Source organism: Balaenoptera ricei, chromosome 15 (assembly GCF_028023285.1).
Source record: "Balaenoptera ricei isolate mBalRic1 chromosome 15, mBalRic1.hap2, whole genome shotgun sequence".
Lineage (NCBI taxonomy): Eukaryota > Metazoa > Chordata > Mammalia > Artiodactyla > Balaenopteridae > Balaenoptera > Balaenoptera ricei.
Window position 1 is genome coordinate 41,081,774 of NC_082653.1, and position 25,554 is coordinate 41,107,327.

Sequence of the window (25,554 nt, forward strand, 5' to 3'; positions counted from 1 at the left end):
AATCAATTTAGTAAAAGAGATGTACCCCGCTGTCTCCTTTGACCAGGCAACTGTGTTATGTTTATCGTAGGCAGTGGAGTGGCCCTTGGAAACCCTCATGGACATGTATGTCACGAGTTGTCAAAGCGAGGCCTCCCCACCAATAAATTTCAGGACCCCAAATTGGGACTTATAGTTTCCCCTGCTTTTAGAGTAGGATAGCTGAGATAACAAGCAATTTCTAAGTTCAATGACTTAAAATAATGAAAGTTCTTTTCTCACTTAAGCTGGGATGGGAGACAGGGTCGGGGGAATTCTGCTCCACTCAGTCATTCAGGGACCCAGGCTCCTTCCATCTTGAAGCTCCACCAACTGTGAGGGCCAGCAAATTATCCACTGGATGCTCTGCATCTGGCTGGCAGACAGTAGAGAGATAGAGCCTAGAAAAGGCACACACACTCTTAACCCCCTCAGCCTGGAGATGACACACATCACATCTGCTCAAATTCTATTGGCAAGACCTCATCATATGGCCCCACGTAGATGCAAGGGAGGCTGGGAAATGTTTTCTGTGTGTCCTAGATGAAGAGGAAACAGATTCAGAAAGCATCTGGCCAGGCTTCATGAGGAATCAGGCAGTGTGCCTTGTGTTATAATAAGAGTATTTGGTATCTTACAAATGCATCCACCATCGTGATGTTCTTGTGGTTCAGCCTCAGCAGACTTAAGCGAACACTCTATGAGGATGACTTGTCTAGCACCATTTGCATTCTCACTCTTACCCCCATTTTTCAGCAAAAATACCAGTTGTATATTGGAGAGTCGTTTCTACCTGCTAATAGATGATCCTAGGCAACTTCCAAAAGAGTAAGACCATTTTTTTCCCAGCCGCATCATTTAGTTCTTCAACTGACATTGAACATATCTTATGCTCATCACTGTGCTAGGTGGTGGGAATCCGAAAATGATTAAGACACAGTCCTTCCCTAAAGAGCATCTCATCTATCTATGGACAAAAGGAGAAAAGTTAACTGATAGAGCAAAGGGTGCCACAGCAGAGATATACATCAAATGCTAGGGGAGCAGAAAGAGAGCTCCCAGACCCCACCCAATCAGGAGGCTCATAAAACCTTCTCCTTTCCCAGAAGAAGTCCAATTTATTTTCCAAGACAAAGGATTGGGAACAGTAGCCAACCTTTCTACAGCACTTGCCTTTCACAGTTCCTCTTCATAGCAGCTCTCACAGATTAGCTCATTTCTTCAGCTCACTGAGGCAGAGACCCATTTTACAGATGGGGAAACTGAAGCCTGGAGAAGTTAAGCAACTTTGACCTCAAGGGTCAAGACCTAGGATCCATCTCAGACAGTCTGGGTCCAGAGTCTGTCCTCTTAACTACTATGTTATTCTGCCTCTCTGGAAAAATAAATAAATAGCACATCTTTTAGGACAGTAAAGTGTATCTAGAAAGGGACAGTTAGATTGGAAGATAGGAATGGGAGGAAAAGGCCAGGGTGGAACTGAACCTGGGTTCAGGACTAAAGCTGAACCTGTCTGCCCAGACCACATGGAACAAGGTCTCTCTGAGTGGGGCTCAGACCCTGGACCTCAGAATCCCTCCTTTGCCCATTAAAATTTAACACCCATCCTGAGCCCCAGCCCCTTCCCTATATACCAGTGGCTTTCCAGGTGTGGCTCCCAAGCCAGTTGATCAGCATCACCATGATAGAAATGCAAATTTTCAGACCCAACTCCAGGCCTACTGAATCAGACTCTCTGGAGTGGGTCTCAAAAATCTGTATGAACAAGCCCTCCAGCAGGCTCTGATCTGGAACAGTGGGGTCCAAAGCACCAGTGTTTCTTAGTACGGTTGCTCATACTCACCTAGGCAATTTTTTAAAAATCCCGATGGCTGGACTTCTCTCTAGATCAATTATCTTGGGATCTCTGGGGGTGGGACCCAATCATCAGAGTTTTTTTAAACCTCTGTGGGTGACTCCAATGTGCATTCCAGGTCAAGGGTCACTGCTGTCCTTCTTCTGAATCAGAATGTGCAGGAGTGAGACCTGGGGTCTTTCTTGGCTTCTTTGTTTCTTTCTTTTTTCAACCAAGGTCAGCAGGTGATTCTCATGCTTACTAAAGTTTGAAGACCACCACTTAGAAACAACTTTTTCATCTAAAGCTTTCACAGAATATATTCTGCCAAATTTATGACCATTAAGAATACTCCCTCCATTTCAGTCTTGAGGGTAGAATTTGCTTCTGCTGGGGCAGTTACTGTGGCTACCAGAGCCACCTTCACCCCATCTTTCTAGATCTATAATACCTAGGGAGTGAGTGCCCTGCATCTGGATCTTACAGCATCCCTGGGTCATGGGGAAACTCCCATCTTTGATGATTTCAGAGTCTCTCTTAGTAACGTCACCATCATTAGACTAGACGTCAGGATTGCTACTTTATAAAGAAAATCTTGTCCCTTATGATACCTCTAAAGCAGTGCTTCTCAGACTTTTATGTGCACACAAATCACCTGGGGCTCTTGGTAAAGGCAGCTTCTGAAGCCGTAGATGCCGGAAAGGGCCGGGAGCCCCGGTGAAGCTGACACTGCTGGCCCTCGGACCACACTTTTAGAAGCGAGACCGTAGGTGTGTAGCTCACACGCTACGGTCACTCAGTAGCATTTGCAACATGGATGAATAATTACTGCTTCTCAGTCTGACTCACAGGGAACATGTGATTTCCAGAATTCTTTACAGCATCAGATGAGCTAAGTCCTCTTTTATTTCAATCAACGAGAAAGTATAGAGCAATTTCTAAGTATTTATCCCTGTGTCGGGTGCTGTGGAGGATACAAGGAGAGAATATACAGCCCAGGAAGGTGAGGTCCATGCAGTGGCAAAGCAGTGCACGTCACTGAACCTGAGGACTTGCTGCCTCGTCTGAGACCAGCTACAATTGTCACAGGAACTGGGCTTAGTGGAAGATGTCGATCTCAAATATTTGAAGGTAGGATTTTTAATAAGACTGTAAATGTCTGTGGCCAAAGAGTATTTCAAAAAATCCTAGATGAATAAGTAGAATGTAACAGCATCTGTAGAATAAATTATAAAATACACAACAGAAGATAGTTAGACCTAATTTGTGATTGAGTCAGCTCAACTTTGGACCGTATGTGTTTGAGATACTTAAGGTATCATCCAGGGCAAAGAAAGAGTCCAAATAAATATTTTTCTTTCAAATAGTAGTATACCATTCCCCAGATTGCTCTGAATAACCTGCATAATGAAATCAGATGGACACGGCTTAGTGTAACTGGGCTGGGACTCAGTTCTTTGCAATTCTCTGATGGGTCATGGCCTTATTTTAATAGATCACACAGTGATTTTTTGCAAGGGTTTTTCTTTGTAATGTTAAATTATGGCCACATAAGTGAGTATCTTAAGAAAGGGCTGCTGGGGCCGGAATCAAAGTTCCTGGAATATCAGGATATAGAACAGGATATGGCCAGAGCAGGCAGATATCATATCTACTCACAGCTCTGCCAAGTTTGAGCTGTGTGACCTTAATCAAGCACCTTAACCTCTCTAAGCCTCAGTTTCCTTATCCATAAAAGGAGAGTGTTTCTATCTACCTTGCAGGATTGTTATAGGAGTTCAATCAGGGTGTGTAGACAGAGGAACTGGTTAAGGCAGGCCCTCAATAACTGGCAGCCACTATCATCTAGGATTAAGGTAGAGGCTTTCCAGTGGCCGAGCCAAGACCCAAGTCACTTCAGTTGTCCAAACACTATAACTGGCCCACAGAACTCTAGTGCCCTGAAAGTATATAATGACCACTTTAAAATTTCAAACAACATCCCTGTAACCCGGCCCTCAGCCCACTGCCCTGTGGATTGTTCTCTGCCCTCACCAAGCTCTTTGATGTCACAGATAGGGGCTGTCCAAGCACCATGTAAATGTTCACAAGGACTGTTTTCTGCTGTCTTTGTTGTCATCTTTGTAATTACTGCTGCTCAAGTTCATCTTCTGCTCTGAGTGATGCCCTGGTAGGTGAGCCAATGAGAACAGGCTTATTTTATTATAGCAGAAAGGAATACTGCCCTCAAAGCTTTGTCTCCCAGTCAGAAATTCCCTTTCTCTCCTGCAAACACATTAAACAAATAGAAATCCCCATGAGGAGGGGCTTGGATGGGGTGTTCATTGGGGGCTGTATGCTACAGACGCTTCCGGAGAATGGGCTGACGTGCCCACTTTTCCCCAAGAGGTTGTTTCACTTCGTTGCTAGCCCAATAGAAATGATCAGCCACATGGCTGTATACATGTTCTGTGCCTAACTTTGGGGGACCAGTATTTTAAAATGTTTGGAAAATAAATGGCTTTGTGAGCATTTAAAATAAAGACATGGCCTTGGTGTGGTCTTTTTCATGTTTCTTGTGCCAGGGATTTGTTGCATTTCTTGGAACTGTGGGTCTACAGTTTCCATTATATTTGGGAAATTTGGGGCCATTATTTCTTCAAATATTTTTTCTATTACCCCCACTTCCACCCCTGCCCTCCCACTTTGGGGACTATAATTACATGTGTATTTGGATGCTTTAGGTTGTTCCACAATTCATCAGTGCTCTGTTCATTTTAATCCATCTTTTTCTCCCTGTTTCATTTTGGATAGTTTCTATTGTTATGTCTTAAAGTTTACCAATCTTTTTTTTTTTTTTTTGCCGTGTTGAATCTGCCATTAATCCTATCCATTAAAAAAATAAATAAACCTCAGGTTTAGTAGTTTTTAATCTCATTAAATGTGATTTGGATCTTTAAAAAGAAAAAAAAATTTTTTTAATAAATAAAATAAAATAAAGACACGGAGATAGCCACTTAGTGAAGTAATAAATCCGTCACGGTTCCAGGGTCTGCTAGCCATCCAGAGAGCATAGCATAGGGAGGGTTGTTATAGTGTATTTGTGACAGTTAGCTTTTGCTGCTTTAGAAACCGCCCCTAAAACTTAGTGGCTTAAAAGAACAAATGTCTTCTCTCTCAAGAGTCTGCAGATTGTCTGGACTGTTCTTCTGCCCAGGGCTGGCTTGGCTGGGGCTGCACAGTTTAGCATGGCTTCATTCACAATGATGGGGTCCTAGCTGGACAGCGTGGGGTGCTGGGATATCTGGGCCTCTCTCCTTCTGGTCCCTCACCCTCCAGGATGCTAGTCCGGGCTCTTCATGTGGTGGTGGAAGACTTCTCTACAGTGAGAAGGCAAGCCCTAATGCACAAGCACTTTTCTAGCCTCTGTTTGCATTATATTTGCTATTTTCTCATTGGCCAGAGCAAGTCACATGGCCCAGACTAGGGTTGGTGTGAAAAGGTAGTAACCAACGGGGTGGATACAGGGAGAAGAATTATGGAAGTCATTTTTCACATCATCAGACACAGTATTAGCATTCAGTAATTCAGATCCAAGAAACCAAAACAAGAAATTACCTCCGGCAGAGATTCCAAAATGGTATGTTTAATGCTAAAATCTCAAAGTTCAGGGATGATATTTCCCAAAATTATTTCAACAGGGAGGAAAGGTCGCCAGAAATTTCTAGACGGTTGAGGCCCCGTTGCTTCTACTGAGCCAAGCAGGACACCTCTTGGCATCACTGGATCATGTCTTAGGCCAGTACCCACCCCACAGGTGACATGGACTCTACCTGTGTGATTTAATCAGCTTTTTCCGACTGACCCACTGCCCCCTTCTTATGAGTCTAAAAACAGTACCATCTTTACTAGTGACTTTTTGGTCTGGTGGTTGTTCCCTTTTACAAAATCTGGTACAGGTGATTCACACAGGAGGCCCTGAGTGTGTTCACGTGAGCGTATAACCCGCTACACATGGATACACCGGCTGACAGGAGTGCTATCCTGTGATTGTTCCAGTAACATCCCTCGTGTTCTCGGAGAGTTTACCAAGAGGTCTGGGAGGGAGTAGCCACGGCCCTCTCCTCAGCGGTCTGTCCAGTTCCACTGCGTTGATGCCCAGGAGGAGATGGGAGAGACGGAGGCAGCTGATGGGGGAAGCAGGCCCACCTCCCTCACAAGAGGCAGTAGTTTCAAACATCTGCTTGGCCCTGTGGTTGGAAAACCATGTCTTAGAAGGAAATCAAAGTTTGGAAAAATCCCTTTGGGGAAGTGGGGAGAAACAGATGGGGCCCCTGGGAGCAGGTGAGGTGTGAGCAGACTCTTGGCTCTGGGTTAGGGAAGAGGACCAGGAATCCCCCCACCAACTCTGCATGATGGGCTGAGACTCGGTGGCCCTGGGTTTGCCTGAGTGGCATTCTGAGTGATCACCGTGTAAACAACGGCCTGGGAGCCTGGCACGGGGCCCGCGGTTCAGGTAGAAACATGTGTGGACTGCATTCTTGCCAGGCCTTCATAATAATGATCACCGAGACCTGTTCTGAGCAGAGCGGACCCCTTCCCTGCAAGGCACATGTCTGGGGCTCTGTGCTTGGCCCTGGCAGAGGCCCCAAGTCTGGAGGAAGATTTGGATAAAGCAAGAAAAAGTAGTTCAGAGGGGAGATGCTGCAGAAAGGGTCAAGCTTTAGAGAGCAAAGATTTAGCACTAGGGCCCAAGCTTTCCTTCCTCTTACCCTTATGACCTTGCATGGGTCACCCAGGCACTCCAGGACTTAATTTCCTTACTTTTAAAAAGAGGAAGTTAGTCTAGATAACATACCAACCTGTCTCACGGCTCTCACACTCCCAGGCCCCCCTAGTCTGGTCCACTTCTCCTTTTTCCATACCACTCATCGATTTCTGATATATTGTATAATTTACTCATTTTTTTGTGTTTATTGATTATTGTCTGAATCTTCTCACAAAAATATTAGTACCACAGTGCAGAGATCTTTGAAAGCTTTATTTAATGATATATCTCACATACCCTGATTTGTGCCTGGCACATAATAGGGAGGGGCTCAGTATTTGTTGAAGGGATGTTGAGTGATGACCTCAAGGACCATTTCTAGCTTTACCATTATGTATCAGTTATCTACTGCTGCATAACAAACCATTCCAAAACTTGGTGACTAAAACATCAGCAGTGTATTATTTCTCATGATTCTGTGGCCCAGGAGTTCAGGTGGGGCCCCACTGGGCATCTCTTCTACTGCCAGTGGCATCAGCTGAGTTCAGCTGTCCACTGAGAAGTGCCTGGAAGGTCCAAGAAGGCTTCATTCCCATGTGTAGTGTTTTGGGGGCCCTTCATGTGACTCCTCTCTTTGTGTATGAAGGAACTGATGGTGGTCATTTTGGAAAATCCCTACCATATTATTCCATGGCTCCACACTCTGTGAATGTACACATTCTCAACAAGCACTTACTGGGCACCTTCTAGGGGGCAGGCCCTGGCCATGTGCCCAAAACCTCAGACAGAGTCCCTGCCATTACTAAGCTAATCCCTAAAATGAACCCTGGAGCCATAGGCTTTCAACTCCAGCTGGCATCTGGCCTCCTCTAACGGTGGGAACGTCAGAAATGGACAGTTGGCTGGCAGTTCAATGGGGGAGATTTGGGGACTCTTTGGCCAAGGCTGGTGACCACCTCCCTGGTTCTGTTCCAGATTCCACAGACGGTGAGGGAGACTGGAGTCTCTGGTCTGTTTGCAGCGTCACCTGTGGGAACGGCAACCAGAAACGGACCAGGTCTTGTGGCTACGCGTGCACTGCAACGGAATCTAGGACGTGTGACCGTCCAAACTGCCCAGGTGGGTTTACGCAGGGGTGTGGCTCCACATTCAAGGGCAGCTTTTTTTTTTTTTTTTTTTATCTTTTTATACAATTTTTAAGGGTTACACTCCATTTACAGTTATTACAAAATATTAGCTATATTCCGCATGTTGTATACAATACATCCCTGTAGCTTAGCTTATACCCAATAGTTTGTACCTACCACCCCCCCACCCCTATATTGTCCCTCCCCCCCCCACACTGGTAACCACTAATTTGTTCTCTATATCTGTGAGTCTGGGGAAGCTTTTAGTTTATATTTAAAAACTTATAGAAATTGACTTCTTACAGGGCAACCATTTTCCTAAGAATTCTGACCAGACTGGGACAAGAGACGAGTAATGAGCTTAGTGGATGAAAAGATGGATTTTCTGAGCCTTATACACAATTGCAGTAACTGTGACTTAGAAGACAATGCCACCATGTACTTAATTTAAAGGAGGGACTCTGGTTAATTTGAGCCTTTGATGTGGGATGGGTTGTACCTTAAAGAGACATGAAGACAAGCGTTCATGGTCTAATAAGAAAGCCAGGACCAGAGGCTTAATGGCCGTCTACAGAAAAACCATGTGTTAGCCTGAGAGTTGCTGAAGGCTCTAGAGGGAGAAAATTGGGGCAATTTGGCAGTTAAGTATCACTTTAAACTGCATTGTCAGTGTTTTAAAAACTTAACTAATTACAAACTTGGTGAGAGGCCATATTGGCGTGAAAAATAATAGTGTCTATAGCAGTAGTTATCAAACCACGGCCCATGTCAGTATGGCCCACACGTTTTTAAAGGGTTATGAGGAAGGAGGAAGAGGAAAAAGAGAGAGAGGAGGAGGAATATGCAACCAAGCCTGTATGTGAAATGAACTTATTTACAAAACAAAAATAGACTCGGAGACACAGAAAGCAAACTTACAGTTACCAACAGGGAGGGAGGGATAAATTAGGAATTTGGCATTAACAGATACAAACTACTATATATAAAATAGATAAACAACAGGACCTACTGTATAGCACAGGGAATTATATTCAATATCTTGTAATAACCTATAATGGAAAATTATATATATATATATATATATATATATATATATATATATATATATATATATATACACACATGCATATGTATCTGAATCATTTTGCTATACATCTGAAACTAACACAACATTGTGAATCAACTATACTTCAATAAAAAAAGACCATATGTGAACCACAAAGCCTAAAATAGTTACTTTCTGACCCTTTACATAAAAGTTTACCAACTCCTGGTCTATAGTTTTCCATCTACCATGTGTTCCCCATGGTCAGGTAGAAAACCAGCCTAAAATACTATCTCAGGCTCTTCCAAGAAATCACACACTCCAGATGGCTTCCTCCGAAAGAAATTTCAGAGGCAGAACATTTGATCCCCACACCCCAGACTTCCTTTTTCTACCCCTAGAAACTCTGTTCTAAATCTCTCAGGCTGAGATTTAGAACAAAAAATTGGAAGAGCAAAGGGATTTCTGCAGAGAGAGAAGATCAGATTGGCAATGTGTGTGATAGCAAAGGGGTGTATGCAGAAAACAGGGCTGATGGTATGAGAAGAGGCAGTTCTAGCCCCCATCAGCCATGCAGGTGGATTTCCAAAAGTGGAACAACCATCAAGATGCTTGTCCTGATCTTTCCGGTCAAGTCTGGTGGGATGGGATTTGAATGGGTAGAAATAAACCAATAAATAATAATAATATGAGAAGGGAGAAGAGGAGGAAGGCAGGAAGAAATGAAGAAGAGAAGGAGGGGAAGAAGAAGAAGATGATGATGAAGATAAGATGAAACAAACGAAAATGAAGATAAAGATGAAGGTGAAGATTGGGAAGATGAAGAAGGGAAAAAGATGATACCGAGGTTCATGAAGAGTAGGACTTTTTGAATATTTAAGTATCAAGCAAATTTCTAAGGTCTTTGCATGTGTTACTTCATCTAATCCTCACAATAACCTCATGAACTAGCTATTGATGATGGTACTCATTTGGCAGCTGTGGAAACTGGGGCACACAGGCTAACTTGCCTAGAGTCACACAGGCAGCAAGTGGTCCAGCTGGGATTTGAATCCAGGCAGTCTGATTCCAGAATCCATGTTCTTAACCATTAGACTCTTACACCTCTGTCAAGCGGAAGGGTATCGGGCTCAGCCACAGGTGAATACAGACAGCATTTAATGTCAGGGCTTGGGCGGGCTTGCTTATTGCTTTCTCTCCCAGAGCTGGCACCCAGACCTAAAGCAGTAGACCTAGATATCTTGATAGCAGGTATCTTCCCTGCCGCCATTTTGAATGTTTCCTTCTCGTTTTCTCTCACCACTGAGAGCAGAGTGGCCAGCAGCCCTGTTCATACATTTTCTTCTCATCTGAACTTGCCCTCCTTCCATCCTTTCTGCCTTTCTGTTCTTGACTCCTCCAGCTTTTCAGGGCTCCCTTGAACATGAAGGATCTCCTTTTGCAGGATCTCTTTCCTCTTTTGGTGTCTTGACTCTCAGCTCTACTGGAAAAACTCATGGGACAGGCCATCTCCCTGGCCTGGCAGTGATTACACTGTAAAAGTTTGTCCCTTAGGCTGACCATACAAATAAGTGCTATGGGCCTCACATAAAACCAGAGAGAGCCCCTTAAAGGAAATCAACTCATGCTTAGCAAGACAGTCAAGGTTCTCCAACAAATAATCCACGTTCCACGCTCCTTCCTCTCCTGACTGCCCCCATTTACAGGGGATTCCTGTTTGCAAAGGAAGCCTGGGTGGGGGTGGTCATTTGAGGAGGGGAGGGAGCCAGGAAGTTTGAGGCAAGCTAGGTTCAGTCGCTCAGAGCAAGTAATAACAAGCCCAGGTTATTCTTTTTTTTAAATGTTGAATTTGGGGGTTTTAAAAAAGTTTATTTCATTCAAGTATAGTTGATTTACAATGTTGTGTTAACTTCTGCTGTACAGCAAAGTGACTCAGTTATACATATATATATATACATTCTTTTTCATATTCTTTTCCATTATGGTTTATCACAGGATATTGAATATAGTTCCCTGTGCTACACAGTAAGACCTTGTTGTTTATCCATTCTATATATAATAGTTTGCATCTGCTAATCCCAAACTCCCAGTTCATCGCTCCCCCAGCTTATTCTTTTTGAAACCTCATCAGCAATGCTATAAGTCCCAGCATATGAGAGATCAGGTCTTTGGCTATGGACTGCTGCATCCTCAAAATGAACTAGACAAATATTCAAGGGGAAAATGTCAGCCAACACTTACCACTTGGTACTCTATGTGCTTTCTTTACACATAACTCATTTAACTCATTCAGCACTATGAGGTGGGTCATTGGTCCTCCCCATTTACAGATGTGAAAACTGAGTCACACAGATATTCCAGGGCTTGCCCAAGGTCACACAGCTAGTAATGATTTGGACCCAGTGAGTCAGTCCTTAAGACGGGTGTTGGCCATGAGACAAGTTGTTAACCACTACGCTCTACAGCCTCTAGTTTAGTTTGCCATCCTGACACCTCTAGATAGACAGCCATCCTGACGTGTGTCCCGCACCACCCAAAATCCCATTCCTAGGCCCAAGGAATGAGTTCCTTAGGCACATTCAGGCACATTTGGATCTGATTTCATGCTGCAAATGGTATCTGGGGTTTTAATATATTTTATGCTCTCTACCTGCTTTTTACTGTTTCCTCTGTTGGCAAGTTTCTGCCCATGAGTAGTAATGAATACAAAAAAGGCTTTATTCAAGTGTATTTGTTTTTTTTATTTGCCAGTAGGGCGGGGGGGGGGGGAGGGCTGACTTTTTCCATATAACTAGGGAAAATGAGCTCCTGTCTGTGTTTAGGAATCGAAGACACCTTCAGGACAGCTGCCACTGAAGTGAGTCTGCTTGCGGGAAGTGAAGAGTTTAATGCCACCAAACTGTTCGAAGTTGGTAAGGAAAGTTTTTGTTTTTTTTCTTTTCCATCCAAATATTGATCTAGCATTTTGGAGATTCCTTCTGCCTTTGCCGTGCCATCCTTGGATCCATTTAAATGTTTCGTTTTCCTCTTACGGGGTCCAATTTTCTCAGCATACTTCTTGCTCGCTGAATATACACCAAGCAAGAGAGAGCAGCCGCCCCATTCCTCCTGCACCAGACAGAGCCCAGCAGCCCTGATGTATCTGCCCCGCCAGCCACGCAGTATCCATAGCATGCAGGCGGGACGCCCTGCCCCTAGCTTGGGATCCGTCCACACTCGGGCCTCGAGCCTCAGGGCATCTCTTCTCCCAACTCTCACCGAGTGTCCCCAGTAAAATCAAGATATGGTGATGTCAGTTTTCCAGCAGAAGGACGGGGCGGGGGGGTGGGGGGAGGAAGGAAGAGAACGGGAACTTTCTCGACATTATGCCTCCCCCATCTCACTCCCTGCCACGTGAATCTTTCGTAACACTTTGGTACACCCTGCTACTCATCTGCTCGAAAATGCTAGAGCAAGTACAATGAACGGGGACCAAACAAAATTGAAAGTGTGTACTCAGCAAGGGGAAAGCTTGCTGAATAAAAATAGCTCCACGTGCTTCTGGATGTAATTCTATATTACAGAGCGGTAAGACTCCTTCTGCCCCATTTCTTTTTGCGACCCCCCAAAACCCTTTCCTCACCTCTTCACTCTGCCCTCCTCAGCCACACTGGAGTCAGTTTGGAAATTCTGTTGCCCGGGGTTTCCATCACAGTCCTTCACGTGCAACCAAAACACCATTAGCAGAAGCCTTCTGCACACACAATGCATTTGACCAAAAAAAAAAAAAAAATTAAAGACTACTTGCGGGAATTTTGCATAAAATGATAAAACAACAAGATGGGCTTTTGGGGAAGAGAGCGTCTCAGGCCTCCCCATATCTCACCCCACAGGCAGGCAGCTATTTGCCCTTTCACAGGGGATGGGACCAGCTGTGCCCAAAGGGCAGCTGAGGACACACAGGGATGAGGGGGGATGGCGGGTCAGGCAGGTTCTGGGCAGGGGCAGACAAGGCTCACACGCAGATCAGGTAATAGAGGAGCATTTGATGAGGGCCTTTTGGCAAAGGTGTGAGCAGGTGGATGGAAACCAAGAAGGGCTTGTACAGAACCCTGGGGCTGGCGAGCATGGGGAGCCCTTACCACCCACTGGCCTGAAGCGACCAGGGGAAGGAGTGGTTCCCAGAACCACTGTGTAGAGAGGGCTGCCTGACAGCACTTCCGGCTCCCAGAAGGAGGTAGCCAACCTGTAACAGTGAGGGAGGAGCCTCGGGAACAATACCCTGACTTCGCTCCTCCCTCCCTCTGGTCCCTGACCCGGTCCTCCCATTGGCTCACCCCAATTAGAAACCAGGGCTCAGGGAGCCCACAGATCTGGTGCATACAGGGCAGCCTTCCATGGCAAGGAAAAATGTGGACTAAGGATGTAGAAGACAAATGGAAGATGCCCAGCAGAGATGAGAAAAGCTTGACTAGCACAAGGTCAAGTTTCTTAACCAACTTCTGCCTCAGTTTTCTGATCTGTAAAATGGTCTAAGGTAATGGTGCCTACCTCCTAGACCTATTGTAGAGTGAAATGAGTTAATACTTGTAAAGCATTGAGAACATTCACACTGAATACTCCATGTAAATTTGATTAAAAAATAAGTCAAAGGACCTATGTCCTGTACATGAATTATGATGACCTTCTACTCTGGAGGAAAAATACAAAGCTATTTTCTGGGGCCTCACTGAATTTTGTTTCTGAAAACCCAGCCCTCTGAGGGAGACCCCCACTGGCTTTGCAGACACACACTTCCCAGGATGGACCCTCCAATCTCTAAGCAACTGCCCAGTCAGGGGCTCTCAGGGGTGGAATCATAGCACTCAGCCCATCCCCACAGGCAGCATCCTCAGCCCTGTTCTGTGTACTCCCCGCTTTCCCTCTGGTTTAATCCTCATTGCACTTTTTGAGATCGGTGCAATTTTTATACCCAGTTTAGAGATGAGAAAACTGAAGCACAGTGAGGTAGAATACCTTGCTCAGGGTCACAGAGCCACTAAATACTTGAGTTGGGATTCGATCCCAGGCAGTCTGGCACAAGAGCCCAGGTGTTTCATCTTAGGCCAGGCCTTTCCGAGCTCCTGGGAGGTGCCCCAGCTCTCTCTTTCCCATATCCCTCAAGAGAAACCTGAGCACCCCTGAAAGCTGCCCCCCGAGCCCAACCGTTTGATTTTCACTCATGACACCACCAGCCTCCCAGGCACCTGGGTCAGAGCTGGAGAGTCACTTCTGATACCTTCCTCCCTTCCCCCCAAGCCCACCAAGGCCTGGCAGCCCTACCTCCCCGACTACTCTTGATCCCACCCGCTGTTTCCTCCCAGAGTATCTCACCTGGGCTCTTACAACTGGCATCAGCACTGAATCTTTCTTCCTACTGCATAGCTCAGTGAAGAGCTCACCGTCACTCAGAAACCTTCAGTGGTTCCCTAGTGTCCTCTGAAATGAGCCTAAACCACACTGAAGACCCCATGACCTGACACTAGCAACCTTCCTTCCCTATAGCCTCTGCTCCAGGGAAACTGAACATGCACCCTGCCCCCAGACTTCTTCTGCTTAACTGTGGTTTGCACACTTAATACCAACCTGGATGGCCCTCCCCTCGCCCGGCCCCATCTCTGCTCTTGTATGTAGTCTGAGTCAGGTCCAGCCTTCTGAGATGGGACTGGACATTCAAGAGATTCACTGGGGAAGCGCCTGGGAAGGATAGAGGGGAAGAAGCAGGAGTAGGCAGGGAAGGCTTTCAGACCAAGATGCAGGCCTGACCCCCGCAAAGGGAGGGAGGGAAGGAAGGAGGACTGGGAAGCAAGAGCCTCAGAGCAGCTTGAGAAAGTCTCGGCCATGCCAACGGGGACCCCCAGCAAAGGCTGCCTGACAAAGGGGTCCCCCGTTGGGCAGCAACCGCGCTAGGCTCAGTCATCGACCGAGAGCAGCCCCGGGGGAGCACAACGTGGATGTGAAAACCACGCAGATCCACAGCGGCTACAGCTGGAGGCCACCAGGCAGCAAAGTGCCCCCAGCAGGCTTCCTTGCAGGAGCTCTGAGCAGGACACTTGTGGGCACCATGCAGCCCTGAAGAGCCCCAGGGCCAGCCCGGTGTCACACACCCCTTGAAGCACCCCCTGACTTGCACTGATAGAAGTGACACTTTTTAGCACCGGTGGGACTTTTTGCTTTGGCCCCCTTAACCCACCCCACATTCCACCATGGTGGACGGCCTTAGATATGGCTCATCTTACCTGCTGCAACTTCCTGAGCCACACGCGATGGGAAACCTGCCACTGCCCACACCACGTCCCTACACCCCAGCAGCCCCTGTGGTTCTTTGCCTGACAGTGTGCTCTGGCCCCCAGAGCCACCAGCCCATGAATCCACAGTCATCCAGAAGTCCAGGAGCAGCCCCCTATCAGTGATTGATGGGAACTGGTGGATAATACCCAGATTCCCGCCAAATAAAATAAAACATCTCTCTTCAAAGACTGTATTCAAAGGATTATTGCAAAAGGGAAAGGGCCTATTTGCAATAGAGAAAACACTGTGTCTATAGGCCTGCAAGCATCTCAAGCGTTAGGCAAAAGGGTTTTCTTTTACAGAGGAGTAAATAAGGCTAGAAGAACCCCACGTGAGATAGTGGGATGGAAGGCTGGTGAGATCAGATAGGGCATCAGAGAATGTTCTGCCTTGAGACCAGCCTATTTTCAGTAGGGACCCCTAAGGAGAGGCTATATGCTGGCCCAGGCAGAGGGTAGGTCAAAGTTCAGGGGCTTGAGAAATATAATATGATATCGCTTACATGCGGAATCTAAAAAGAAATGATACAAATGAACGTATTTACAAAACAGAAACGGACTCACAGAATTTTATAGAATGAACTTATGGTTACAGGGGCGGAAGGGTGGAGGAAAGGGCTAGTTAGGGAGCTTGGGGTTGACATGTACACACTGCTATATTTAAAAAGGGCAACCAGCAAGGACCTTCTGTAGAGCACAGGGAATTCTGTTCAATGTTATGTGGCAGCCTGGATGGGAGGGGAGTCTGGGGGAGAATGGATACATGTATATGTATGGCTGAGTCACTTTGCTGTGCACCTGAAACTATCACAACATTGTTAATTGGCTATACTCCAATACAAAATAAAAAGTTAAAAAAAAAAAGTTCAGGGGCCTGAAAGAAGGGGAGAATATTAACTAAAGTTTAGTTGGGATGCGTTTTGTTCTGATTGGGAATGAGCAGTTTAGCTAATCATTTATGAGACCAAGAAAGGGAATCTGGAGGGTCTGTGTCTGGTTTTGTCATAGGTAAACAAGGCGGCAGCTGTGAGTCTTATCAAGTCCTGTGGGGAAGAGGGTTCTTACAGTAAGTGGTTTTCCAGAATGCACAAGGGTGGGGGAAAGTCTTAACCTTGGCTGTTTCCCAAAATCACGGGGCTTGGGTAAAGTTCCACCCTGTCACTGGATGGGTTTCCCAGGTCCAAAGGGAAGATGCTGCAGTTTCTACAGTGGTTACTTGTTTGATCCACATCCCATATTGCCACCCTTCCTTCCCTGTCCCACCTCCCTGCTCCCTGTTGGTGTTTCCCAGAATCACTTCCCAAAGAACCATTTTCACTGGCATCTTTGTCTCAGGGTCTGGGAAAACACAAACTGAGACATTCACTAAATCAGAGGTCCTGAACTCTCATGACTAAGGGACAAAGAGCGAACACCCATGAGTGACGGGATCAGGTAGGGACTGTGGTGAACTGGGGACCTCCTGTCTTGACCAAGAAGTGGTCACTGGTTACCTGTTCACAAGGCAATGCGGGACTGACGTCAACCTATCTTTGGGTTTTTCAAATGAAACCAGGAATCTACATTAATAAGTGGAATCACATAATTCTTAAACGTTGGCAATTAATTCAACATTTTTTAATACTGTAAGGCCAAACACTACACACCTCTTTGGGCAGGTTCTGGCTCAAAGTCTACAGGTCAGTGTCCTCTGGCCTAAATATTAAATTCCCTAAAAGCAGGGCCCACCAGCCTCTTCCTCTTTGAGACCTCTTATCATAGGGATTTGCATGTAACAGTTGTTAACTCTTTCCTGCCTAAGGTTAAGAGGTTAGGCCACTAGCCTAGTTTAAACCAGTCAGTGAGTGGCAGAAATAAAACTTAGTCCTACAAATATCCCTTTGAGGCATTTTCTGCCACTCATCGCTTATTTAGAGAGGAGATTCAAAATGGCCCTCTGAATTATTGTTCGTTTTGTTATGGGTGAAAATGGGGTTACGGTTATCTAGGAAAACATGGAAAATATGGTTTAATTATCCTCCTTTTTTTGTAGCCGCCTACTAAAACTTAGGGGTAATAATATCATATCTTTCCACAAAAAATTTTAATGAGGGAAATACAGTGATGATTAAGTCTAGGTGATGGCATCTGGGTAGTCATTGTATACGTATATCCTCTCCACTTTTCTGTGTACGTGAAAAGTTTTCATAATATAAATTAAGGAGTTGGTGGGGCCGAGAACAAAGTTCCCAAGTTCAAGGGCCATGATCGTGTTCACCCATGGCCTGGGGGGTTCCAGGGGCTGCCAGTCAGGGAAGGGAGAGGTTGACTTTAAAGTCGTCAGGCAGCCGGTTTTGCATGCGATCAGAGGGTTTCTCTGGCCCGTTTCAGACACGGACAGCTGTGAGCGCTGGATGAGCTGCAAGAGCGAGTTCCTAAAGAAGTACATGCACAAGGTGATCAACGACCTGCCCAGCTGCCCCTGCTCCTACCCCACCGAGGTGGCCTACAGCACGGCCGACATCTTCGACCGCATCAAGCGCAAGGACTTCCGCTGGAAGGATGCCAGCGGGCCCAAGGAGAAGCTGGAGATCTACAAGCCCACGGCCCGGTACTGCATTCGCTCCATGCTGTCCCTGGAGAGCACCACACTGGCCGCCCAGCACTGTTGCTATGGCGACAACATGCAGCTCATCACCAGGGGCAAAGGGGCGGGGACGCCCAATCTCATCAGCACTGAGTTCTCAGCGGAGCTCCACTACAAAGTGGACATCCTGCCCTGGATTATCTGCAAGGGCGACTGGAGCAGGTATAACGAGGCCCGGCCTCCCAACAACGGACAGAAGTGCACAGAGAGCCCCTCGGACGAAGATTATATCAAGCAGTTTCAAGAGGCCAGAGAGTATTAAAGAGACACCACCTCTGTTGTTCATGACACAAACACACTGCACTGATCCGCCACCTGGCACAGAGTCCCTCTTACCCGCATACATGTATATGTACATATACCATGTGAGTATTTGTCATAAGTTACACTAAGGGTGTGCGCCAGGCCCTTGTGACTGCCATCTGAAGCCACCGTTGCCTCTTCAATGCCAACGGCTTCCTTGGAACTCTTCCTAGGGGGGATGTCCTCAGGAGGATGGGGAGAAAGAAGCTGGAAGAAGAACCTGGAGGTCATAGCAGGTGGGATTCAACTCACACCCCGGATCCAGCGTTTCCGAGAGAAGCAAAGGGGCAAAGAGAACGAAGTTGTAAACGTGATAAGCAGTTTTTATATATAACTTATTTAATATGAATGTGACTTATACGTCACCTTTTCTCTGGAGTTGTCATCGTGAAACTATTTAATCACTTCCGTGAGAGTTCAGAAAGGGGCTTAGGGAGATGGAAGAGAAAGGGAATTTTGTAGTAATGACTTCTTTAAAAATAAAGAATTCAACAGAAAGATATCAAAACAAGGAAACACCCACCTGAAACCAAGTGTTAGTTAGCCAGTGAGGTACCTTGATGAAGTCTCAGCTTCCAAAATGCCCTTGCCTCAGCCTGGGTAGGGAGTGGGGGGCAAATGGGTATTTTAGGAGAAAATCTGAGGCCTGGTTTTAAATGGACTTTAAAACAAAGGCCAATATTAACACAATGCTATGATTCTACTAAAAGACCCCAGAATAGAATTTCTGCTCATGCCTTAATAGGTTCAGAAGGCTACAGGAAGGTCAGACATAAAAACAAGGAGTAGCACTTTTCCAAAGAAAAAATGCAAAACAAATGGGGAGAAATCATGAACTTCATTTCATCTATTTTATTTTAATACCAGCTTAACAATTTTTTTCTCCACAATATAGTCTCAGTAAATAAATATAAAAACAAGGAGAGGAACTCAAGTCTAGGAAAACCTAATTTTTTTATGTTTTAAGAAAGAAAAAAAATACATTATTTTTGTAAAGTATTTATTGAGTCACTGAGTCTTGTGCATCAAGCAATTGTAATATGGCCTGGTTCTGTAGGGTGGAACTTAGGACAAATAAAAAGTTGGTTCTTATGCAATCTTTACTTGCAAAACTCCAGGAAAAGAGATTACATAATAAAATCATAATAAAATATGTTACCTACAGTAAATGTGTTACCTGCAAATATTTATGATACGAATTCCATAAATAGCCCTGGTAAAGCAGGGCTTCAAGGCAGGGGAGAGGAAGGTTCAAACCAGGTAGAATAAAAGGCTCATTGATTGATGTGATGGTGGGTGGTATAAGTCATAGCATCTTTGGCACCAAGAATATCAACCCTGCCCCCAGGAGGCTAGAGCTCATTGATACACATGCAACTTTTTGCCCACCCAGAGCTAAGAAAGAGCTAAGAAATCCAAGCCAGAGCAAAGGCTTAAGACAGCCCAGGTGAGTGGGACTGCTTCCAGACAAAATTCTGCAATTACAGTAATAAGTAGAACTCCTCATTGTGCAAATTATTCCATTTCCAGATGAGGAAACCAAAGCTCAGAAAAAAACAGATCACATTGGATCTATTCTTCATTTCCTAGTCCAGTGCTCTATCTACTATATCAGCCTACCCTTAGGTTCTCATAATAAAATCTTGTTTTAATGGAAAAGCTCTTATCAGTCATTTACACTTTAGAATGAGTTATCCATGTATTGCTCACTCTCAGGATATTTATATTTAAGACCTATTTCTAACTATGGAATGAGAATCCTTATTCACACCTGAAGGAAGTTTAGGCAACTGAACTGGTAGGGAGAAAATCGGTAGGTCCGTGTATCAGGGAAGCAGATTTGGTTCCTAATAATAGGAATACCATTTTTGCCAAGAGAGTTGGTTGTAATGGAATGCATTGCCTTTGGGATGGTGAGTACCCTGTCAGGACAGGTATTCAAGCAGAGCTGGAGATGAATCACATGAGAAGCTCATTTTAGTGAGCAGGAGAGACAAAAACGTACAGCAATAACCCCCTCTGATAAGTGTTCTATAAAGGGTAAGTGGAAAGTACTCTGGGAAAATAGAGGCAGGAATCAGGGAAGTACCTGCTAGACCTAATGGAGGAGTGGTATTTCACAAAGCAGAGAAGAGGGAGGGCAAGTAGATGCATTTGGAGTAAGAAAACAGTATGGGCAAAGGCAAGGAACTACGCAAGAGCTTGGTGTTTTCCGAAAACTGGGATGTTTACAGTGATGAGCCAGAGGGACAAGAACAGCAAGTTATGGAGTTGTGTCTAAGGTGTCTTTGCTAAGGATTTAGCATGGAAAATTAAAGCTGTTTCCTAATACAGTGAGAATGACTGATATGAGCCATGTTTCCAATGGGCTATTTGCCTCTTTATTTAAGACCTTCCTGACATAACTAACTGAGAGTTGGAAGGTGGGGTGAATTGGGAGCTGGAGAGGGCTCCTGGGCTCTTGGCCTACTGAGAACACCGCTAGCTTCCCATCCATCATCCAGACGGTGCCACCCCTCCGGAAATTTGCTGAACTATAACCTGCCTCTATGCAGATGTATCTCATTTACTATAGGGCCCCAAGCCAGCCCCAGGGTAACCCTGGGTAATTCCTTCATGGAAAGGGGATCATGTGAGCAAGGGCCAACTTTGCCCACCGCAGAGTAGGCTGTCTGCCCCCTCACCTGCAGCACCTGTTAATAGGACCCCCTCAGCAACTGCTCTACAGATGCCTCTCATCGAATGCTTTGCTCCTTTGCTGCTCCTTGGAAAGAGATCCCTTTTTCTAGTGACCCACTGGGCCTCTCAGGTGCCACGTCTGAGCAAGCCAATAGTGGCAGACAGAGAAGCCAAGGCCCTCTAGTGGCCGCACATGGGAAGGATGAGGGCAGGGCCCCAGAAGAGCTGGGCATCCTCCTCACCCCATTCAATTATTATCCACCATAATTAGTCTCCAAGCCTTTCCATCTTTGTATCTCAGTGGCCAGGGGATAGATTTCCCCACCCTAAGACCCGGGAGCAAGGATCAAAGAATAGGTACGATACCAGCCACCCTTCCTGAGCACACACTTTGTGCCTCTGTGCTAATCACTTTACCATGGGAGGCAAGCAAGTTACATCCATTTTACAGATAAGGCAAAAGAAGCCCAACAAGGTCTTCTAACCTGCCCAAGTCATAAGGCTCTGTACATGGCAAAGCTGGTTGAAGACCGTGTTCTTAACCTTACCCTCTACTCAACTCTCTTCCTAATTCTTCCCAACACACAGGATCAGGATTTTGCCTCCGACTCACTCTGCCTTTGCTCCAATTGTTCAAATCCACCAAATGTCCCTGCACCACCCTTTACGTGTCTCGCGTTGGTGACAGTGGATCTGGCTTTAGCTCTATATAGTCTGCTCAGTTCTCTCATATTCCATAAGAGGGTTTGGATCCTGTATCTGAGCCCTTGCTCAGGTTGGCTGAGTAGCAGAGCCTAACTTTCTAGAAGATAGCCTGCTCCATGGATAAGAATGAGACTGGTCTGTTTTCCCTGCTGCACTCAAGCCCCACGCCAACTGTCGCCTGTTGGGTCGACCTGAAGGGCAGGTACCATGTCTCATGCTTTCTACACCCCCAGCCCCTTGCTCTGTACCTGGCAGATGTCATCAGGCAAGGTACAGAGGGCGGAAGAATTTGAGGGTTGAGTCAGACTGCCTAGATTCCAATCCTGGCTCCCTCAGTTGCCTGCTGGGTACCACTGGATAAGTTAATCAGCCTGTGTATATTCCAGTTTCCCCACACAGTTGTTCAGAAAATAAAATAAGAGATATGAAGTTCCTAGCATAGGGCCTGTCATGTACCATGTGCGTCGGTGTTGAGTCATTGGAGAAATATTTATTGAGCGTATACTAGTTGCCAGGCATTGTTCTAGATGCCAGAGATACAGCAGTGTACAAATCCAAGTTTTCCTGGTGGAGGGGAGACGGCTGATAAATAAATAAGTACATAATCTGAAATAATGGTAAGTGATATCAAGAAAAATAAATTATTTGATCACACGTGTATGTTGCATTATTTAAAGTAATGCTAGATGCTGTAATAGATAAGCCTCAAAATCACAATGGCTTAACACAAAAACCTCTAAAGGTATGTTTCTGGTCAAGTGGCTCTCCTCTAAGTGATGACCCAAGGACGCAAACTTTCCATCTTCAAGGCTTGACTTTCTAAGGTGCCCTGCGGGTCATCTCTATTCCAGGAGGCTTAAGGAGTAAAGAGCAGGGAGAATATGGGCAATGACTTATATAGGTGGCCCAGGGAAGTACAGCTGTTTCATGCCACACTCTTCTACAAGGGAGACTGGGAAATGGAGTCCAGTTGGGGGCCCAGGAAGCAGAGATCGGCTGTGTGAGCACCCGATCAGTCTCTGCCACATAGGTAGACCACCAACTAATTAATTACACAAGGCAAGAGAGAAAGCTAGTGAAAGGGGTTCTGGATGGGCCCAAAGTTAGTGATCAAAGGGAGCGATCCTTCTCATCTCATTTAGACCGGCTCAACTTTCAACTGGCAGCTCCTGCAAGTCCTTCCCTGATGGTTTTGTCTAACCAGGGGCCACGCAGGTCTCACAGATGGGGCTGAAGTGCCAGGGAGTAAACAGTGCCTCCCAGGAGGCTTAACAGGACCTTGGTGGATGAATACCCCATCTCTCTCATCCCTCGAGTGGGGCAATTCTGAAGCGTGTTTTATACCATTCCCGAGTTCCCAGTGAGACTGAGGTCCTGCCACCCTCAGTGGGGACCTGCTTGCTAACACGCCAATTACTGGCCTCCTTCCCTTCCCTGTCTTTTCTCCCCACTCCCCTACTGTCGCTCACTGGAATTGTCTCCCAAATAAGCTACTTGCCCAGATCCTTCTCTCTGGATCTGCTTCTGAGTGGTCCCAAACCAAGACATCATTTCGTGCTTTAATATTCAAATATAAGTTCATTATTCAAATATAAGTGTATAATAATATTATTGCCATTGAGCTCATGTGAGACGAGGTTTTGTGTTGCTGACAGCTCTTCTAAAAAAGAAAATTCACTCTCAGCCTGGCCAGAGATAGAAACTCTATTAGATTTCAATTCCATTTAGTTTTTACAAAATGAAGATAAACCCCCAGTTTTTATGATTAGGTTCAACAGGCAGAAAAGGATTCCACCAAATACCTCTAAACATTTCTGAACGTCTTTTCTTAATTTTTGACTTCATCTCCTTGCTGACTAAAGACCAGTTCTGCTCTAAGGACCACACTTGGAGTCTCACTGTTCTAATTACCTGAGCGACAGTGATCAACAGCCCATGAGCATTGAGTTGATTCTGGCCTGATGGACAAAGAGTCATGAAAAAGCTTCCCAGGAAGGGACGGGGGGTGGGGGGTGGCCTGGGTTCTTTCTTTGTCATCCATTTACAGTTTCCAATGGAAAAATGTGTGGGTTGTCACCATTATGCCTGCACGGTTTCAGACAAATTAAAGGCTTGCCTCAGTAATTACTGGGTGGGTATATACAGAAACATACATCCATGTCTACATATCCTGAATACAGTAGTGTAAATGAAGGCAGAAAGCTTACAGCCAGTTGATTTTCTGAGTATTAACATTGGTTTACTCTATGAGATTAGAAGAAGAGGGGCATTTTCCGGGACCAGAAGGTAAGACTTGTCAGGAACAAATTTATGGGACCAGCAACTTTTTGTTGAACCAGAAGAACAGATCCTTTTTTTTCCAGACCTTCATGTAGAGATTTAGAAAGCCAACATACAAAGACCAGTGCCTTGCCTGTAATGGCAAAAATAACATCATCCTTAACCATTTTAGTGGCAGGGGAATTGGTGGGAGACTGGATTGAGATACAGCTGCAATAGCAAAGCTGGGTAAAAATTTTATGACTTTGCTAATTTTCTATCTGTTCTGGGAGTCATAAATGTGCCCTTATAGATATTCATGATTGCCCTTAAAATGAAAAAAAAAAAAAAAACAACTTTTAAATGGCACAGAAAAGCCTTTCATTCCCGAGGCATGTAATTCATGGATGATTTTCAAAATGTCATGTTTGAATTGGGAAGGTAACATTTCTTGAACTAATCAGCCAATTGCTTCAAGAATATGACTCAAAGGATATAAAATTTTCAAGGCTGACTTTTAAAAAAGAAAGAGGAATTCTCTTTTCTATGCAAGTTCCTAAGTTATTTTTTCACAAAGGTCATGGCTAAATGTTAGGTTTATTTGCTATGGAAGAGAACAGTCTAAGTAAAGTAAACTTTTAATTCTTTAGTGACCGGGAATGGTAGCAGATCTTGAAAAGCACCATTTTAAAATTTTACACCATTAGCCAGGGAGTTTCTATTTGGTTAGCTGTAACCCCTTTTATACCCCGCTTGGCTGTGTTTTTGGTTTGTTTGGGGGGTCGGGTTTTTTTTTTTTTTCTTTTTTTAATCTTTGGAGAGCTGAACAAATGGAGAAGGGGAAAGGCAAGAGAAAAGAAAAGAAAAGAAAAACCCAGGATGAAAGTCTGTTTGGAACCTCTGAAATAACTCACTGTCCCTGTTATTAATGTAACTAAGGTGGGATCTTCACAAACAGGGGATTGGAGAGACCCACACCATTGATGCTCCTGACCCCACAGAGCCTTCCAATCTCCCCTCAAGGATGGCTGGGTCCTGTCCAGACAAGACCAAGAAGAGATTTCCAAAGACCTCATGACTTAAAGTCACATGACCAGGATTCCTCCAGTCAAAAGAGAGCAAGGTGTCCTATGCTGATTGGCTGTGGAGGGTAGAACTTTCTGAGAGGAACATTTCAAGTCCCCTTTCCTGGGGACTCCTCTGAGTCAGGAAGAAGCCTGCCTCTGAGCCAGTGTTGAGTTCTCCCTCCTACTATTACCGGATATTATAAAGAGAGGAAAAAAAAAAGGAGGAGGGCAGTGATCCAGTGCTAGAAATATAAAGGCTGGTTCACCACTCACCAGCAGCAAAGGTAAGAAGCTAAAGCTTGAGATAAAACTGCAGACGCACTGTTTCCCTTTCACTGCTTTTTCTACACTGCACAGCCCAGTCACCTTCCTGACTGCTCCTCTCCCAACCCCTCTGCCACCCAGTTGGCCATCTTGCAGCCAATTGCCATTTTTGTAGCCAATCTTATGTTAAAGATGCTCTGTGAACACTATTACAATAAAGCATGCATTCAGAAAAAAATGCACACATATCATAAGTGCACGGCTCAGTGAATTTTCATAAAGTGAACAACCACATGTAACCAACACTGTGACAAAGGTCAAGAAATGGAGCATAAGGCTCATGAGAGGCTTTCGGGGATGATAGAAATGTTCTAAGTGTTGTCTATGGTGGTAGCTACACCACTGTATGCATTTGTCAAAGCTCACTGAATTGTGCACTTAAGAAAATTGAATTTCATCGTATGTAAATTTTACGCCAATATAAAATAAATAAATAAAATATTACCAGCACTCTGTCCCCTTCCAGTCAGTACCCACTTCCCACCAAAAGTAATCAGTATCACAACTTCTGC

The 25,554-nt window shown here is 45.2% G+C and overlaps 2 protein-coding genes across 4 annotated transcripts in view; one reads left to right on the forward strand and one right to left on the reverse strand.

Annotated features, from left to right (window-relative positions):
• Positions 1-18,040, forward strand: part of ISM1 (isthmin 1) — a 77,657-nt gene extending 59,617 nt beyond the window's left edge. For both annotated transcript variants that reach the window (XM_059897544.1, XM_059897545.1), the window contains exons 4-6: positions 7,575-7,718; positions 11,594-11,683; positions 17,450-18,040. In XM_059897544.1, the coding sequence (XP_059753527.1) occupies positions 7,575-7,718; positions 11,594-11,683; positions 17,450-17,967 (752 nt within the window). In that variant the 3' untranslated portion in view covers positions 17,968-18,040. The remainder of the gene's footprint in view (positions 1-7,574; positions 7,719-11,593; positions 11,684-17,449) is intronic.
• TASP1 (taspase 1) overlaps positions 1-25,554 on the reverse strand; it is a 371,502-nt gene that overhangs the window by 19,142 nt on the left and 326,806 nt on the right. The window lies entirely within an intron of this gene.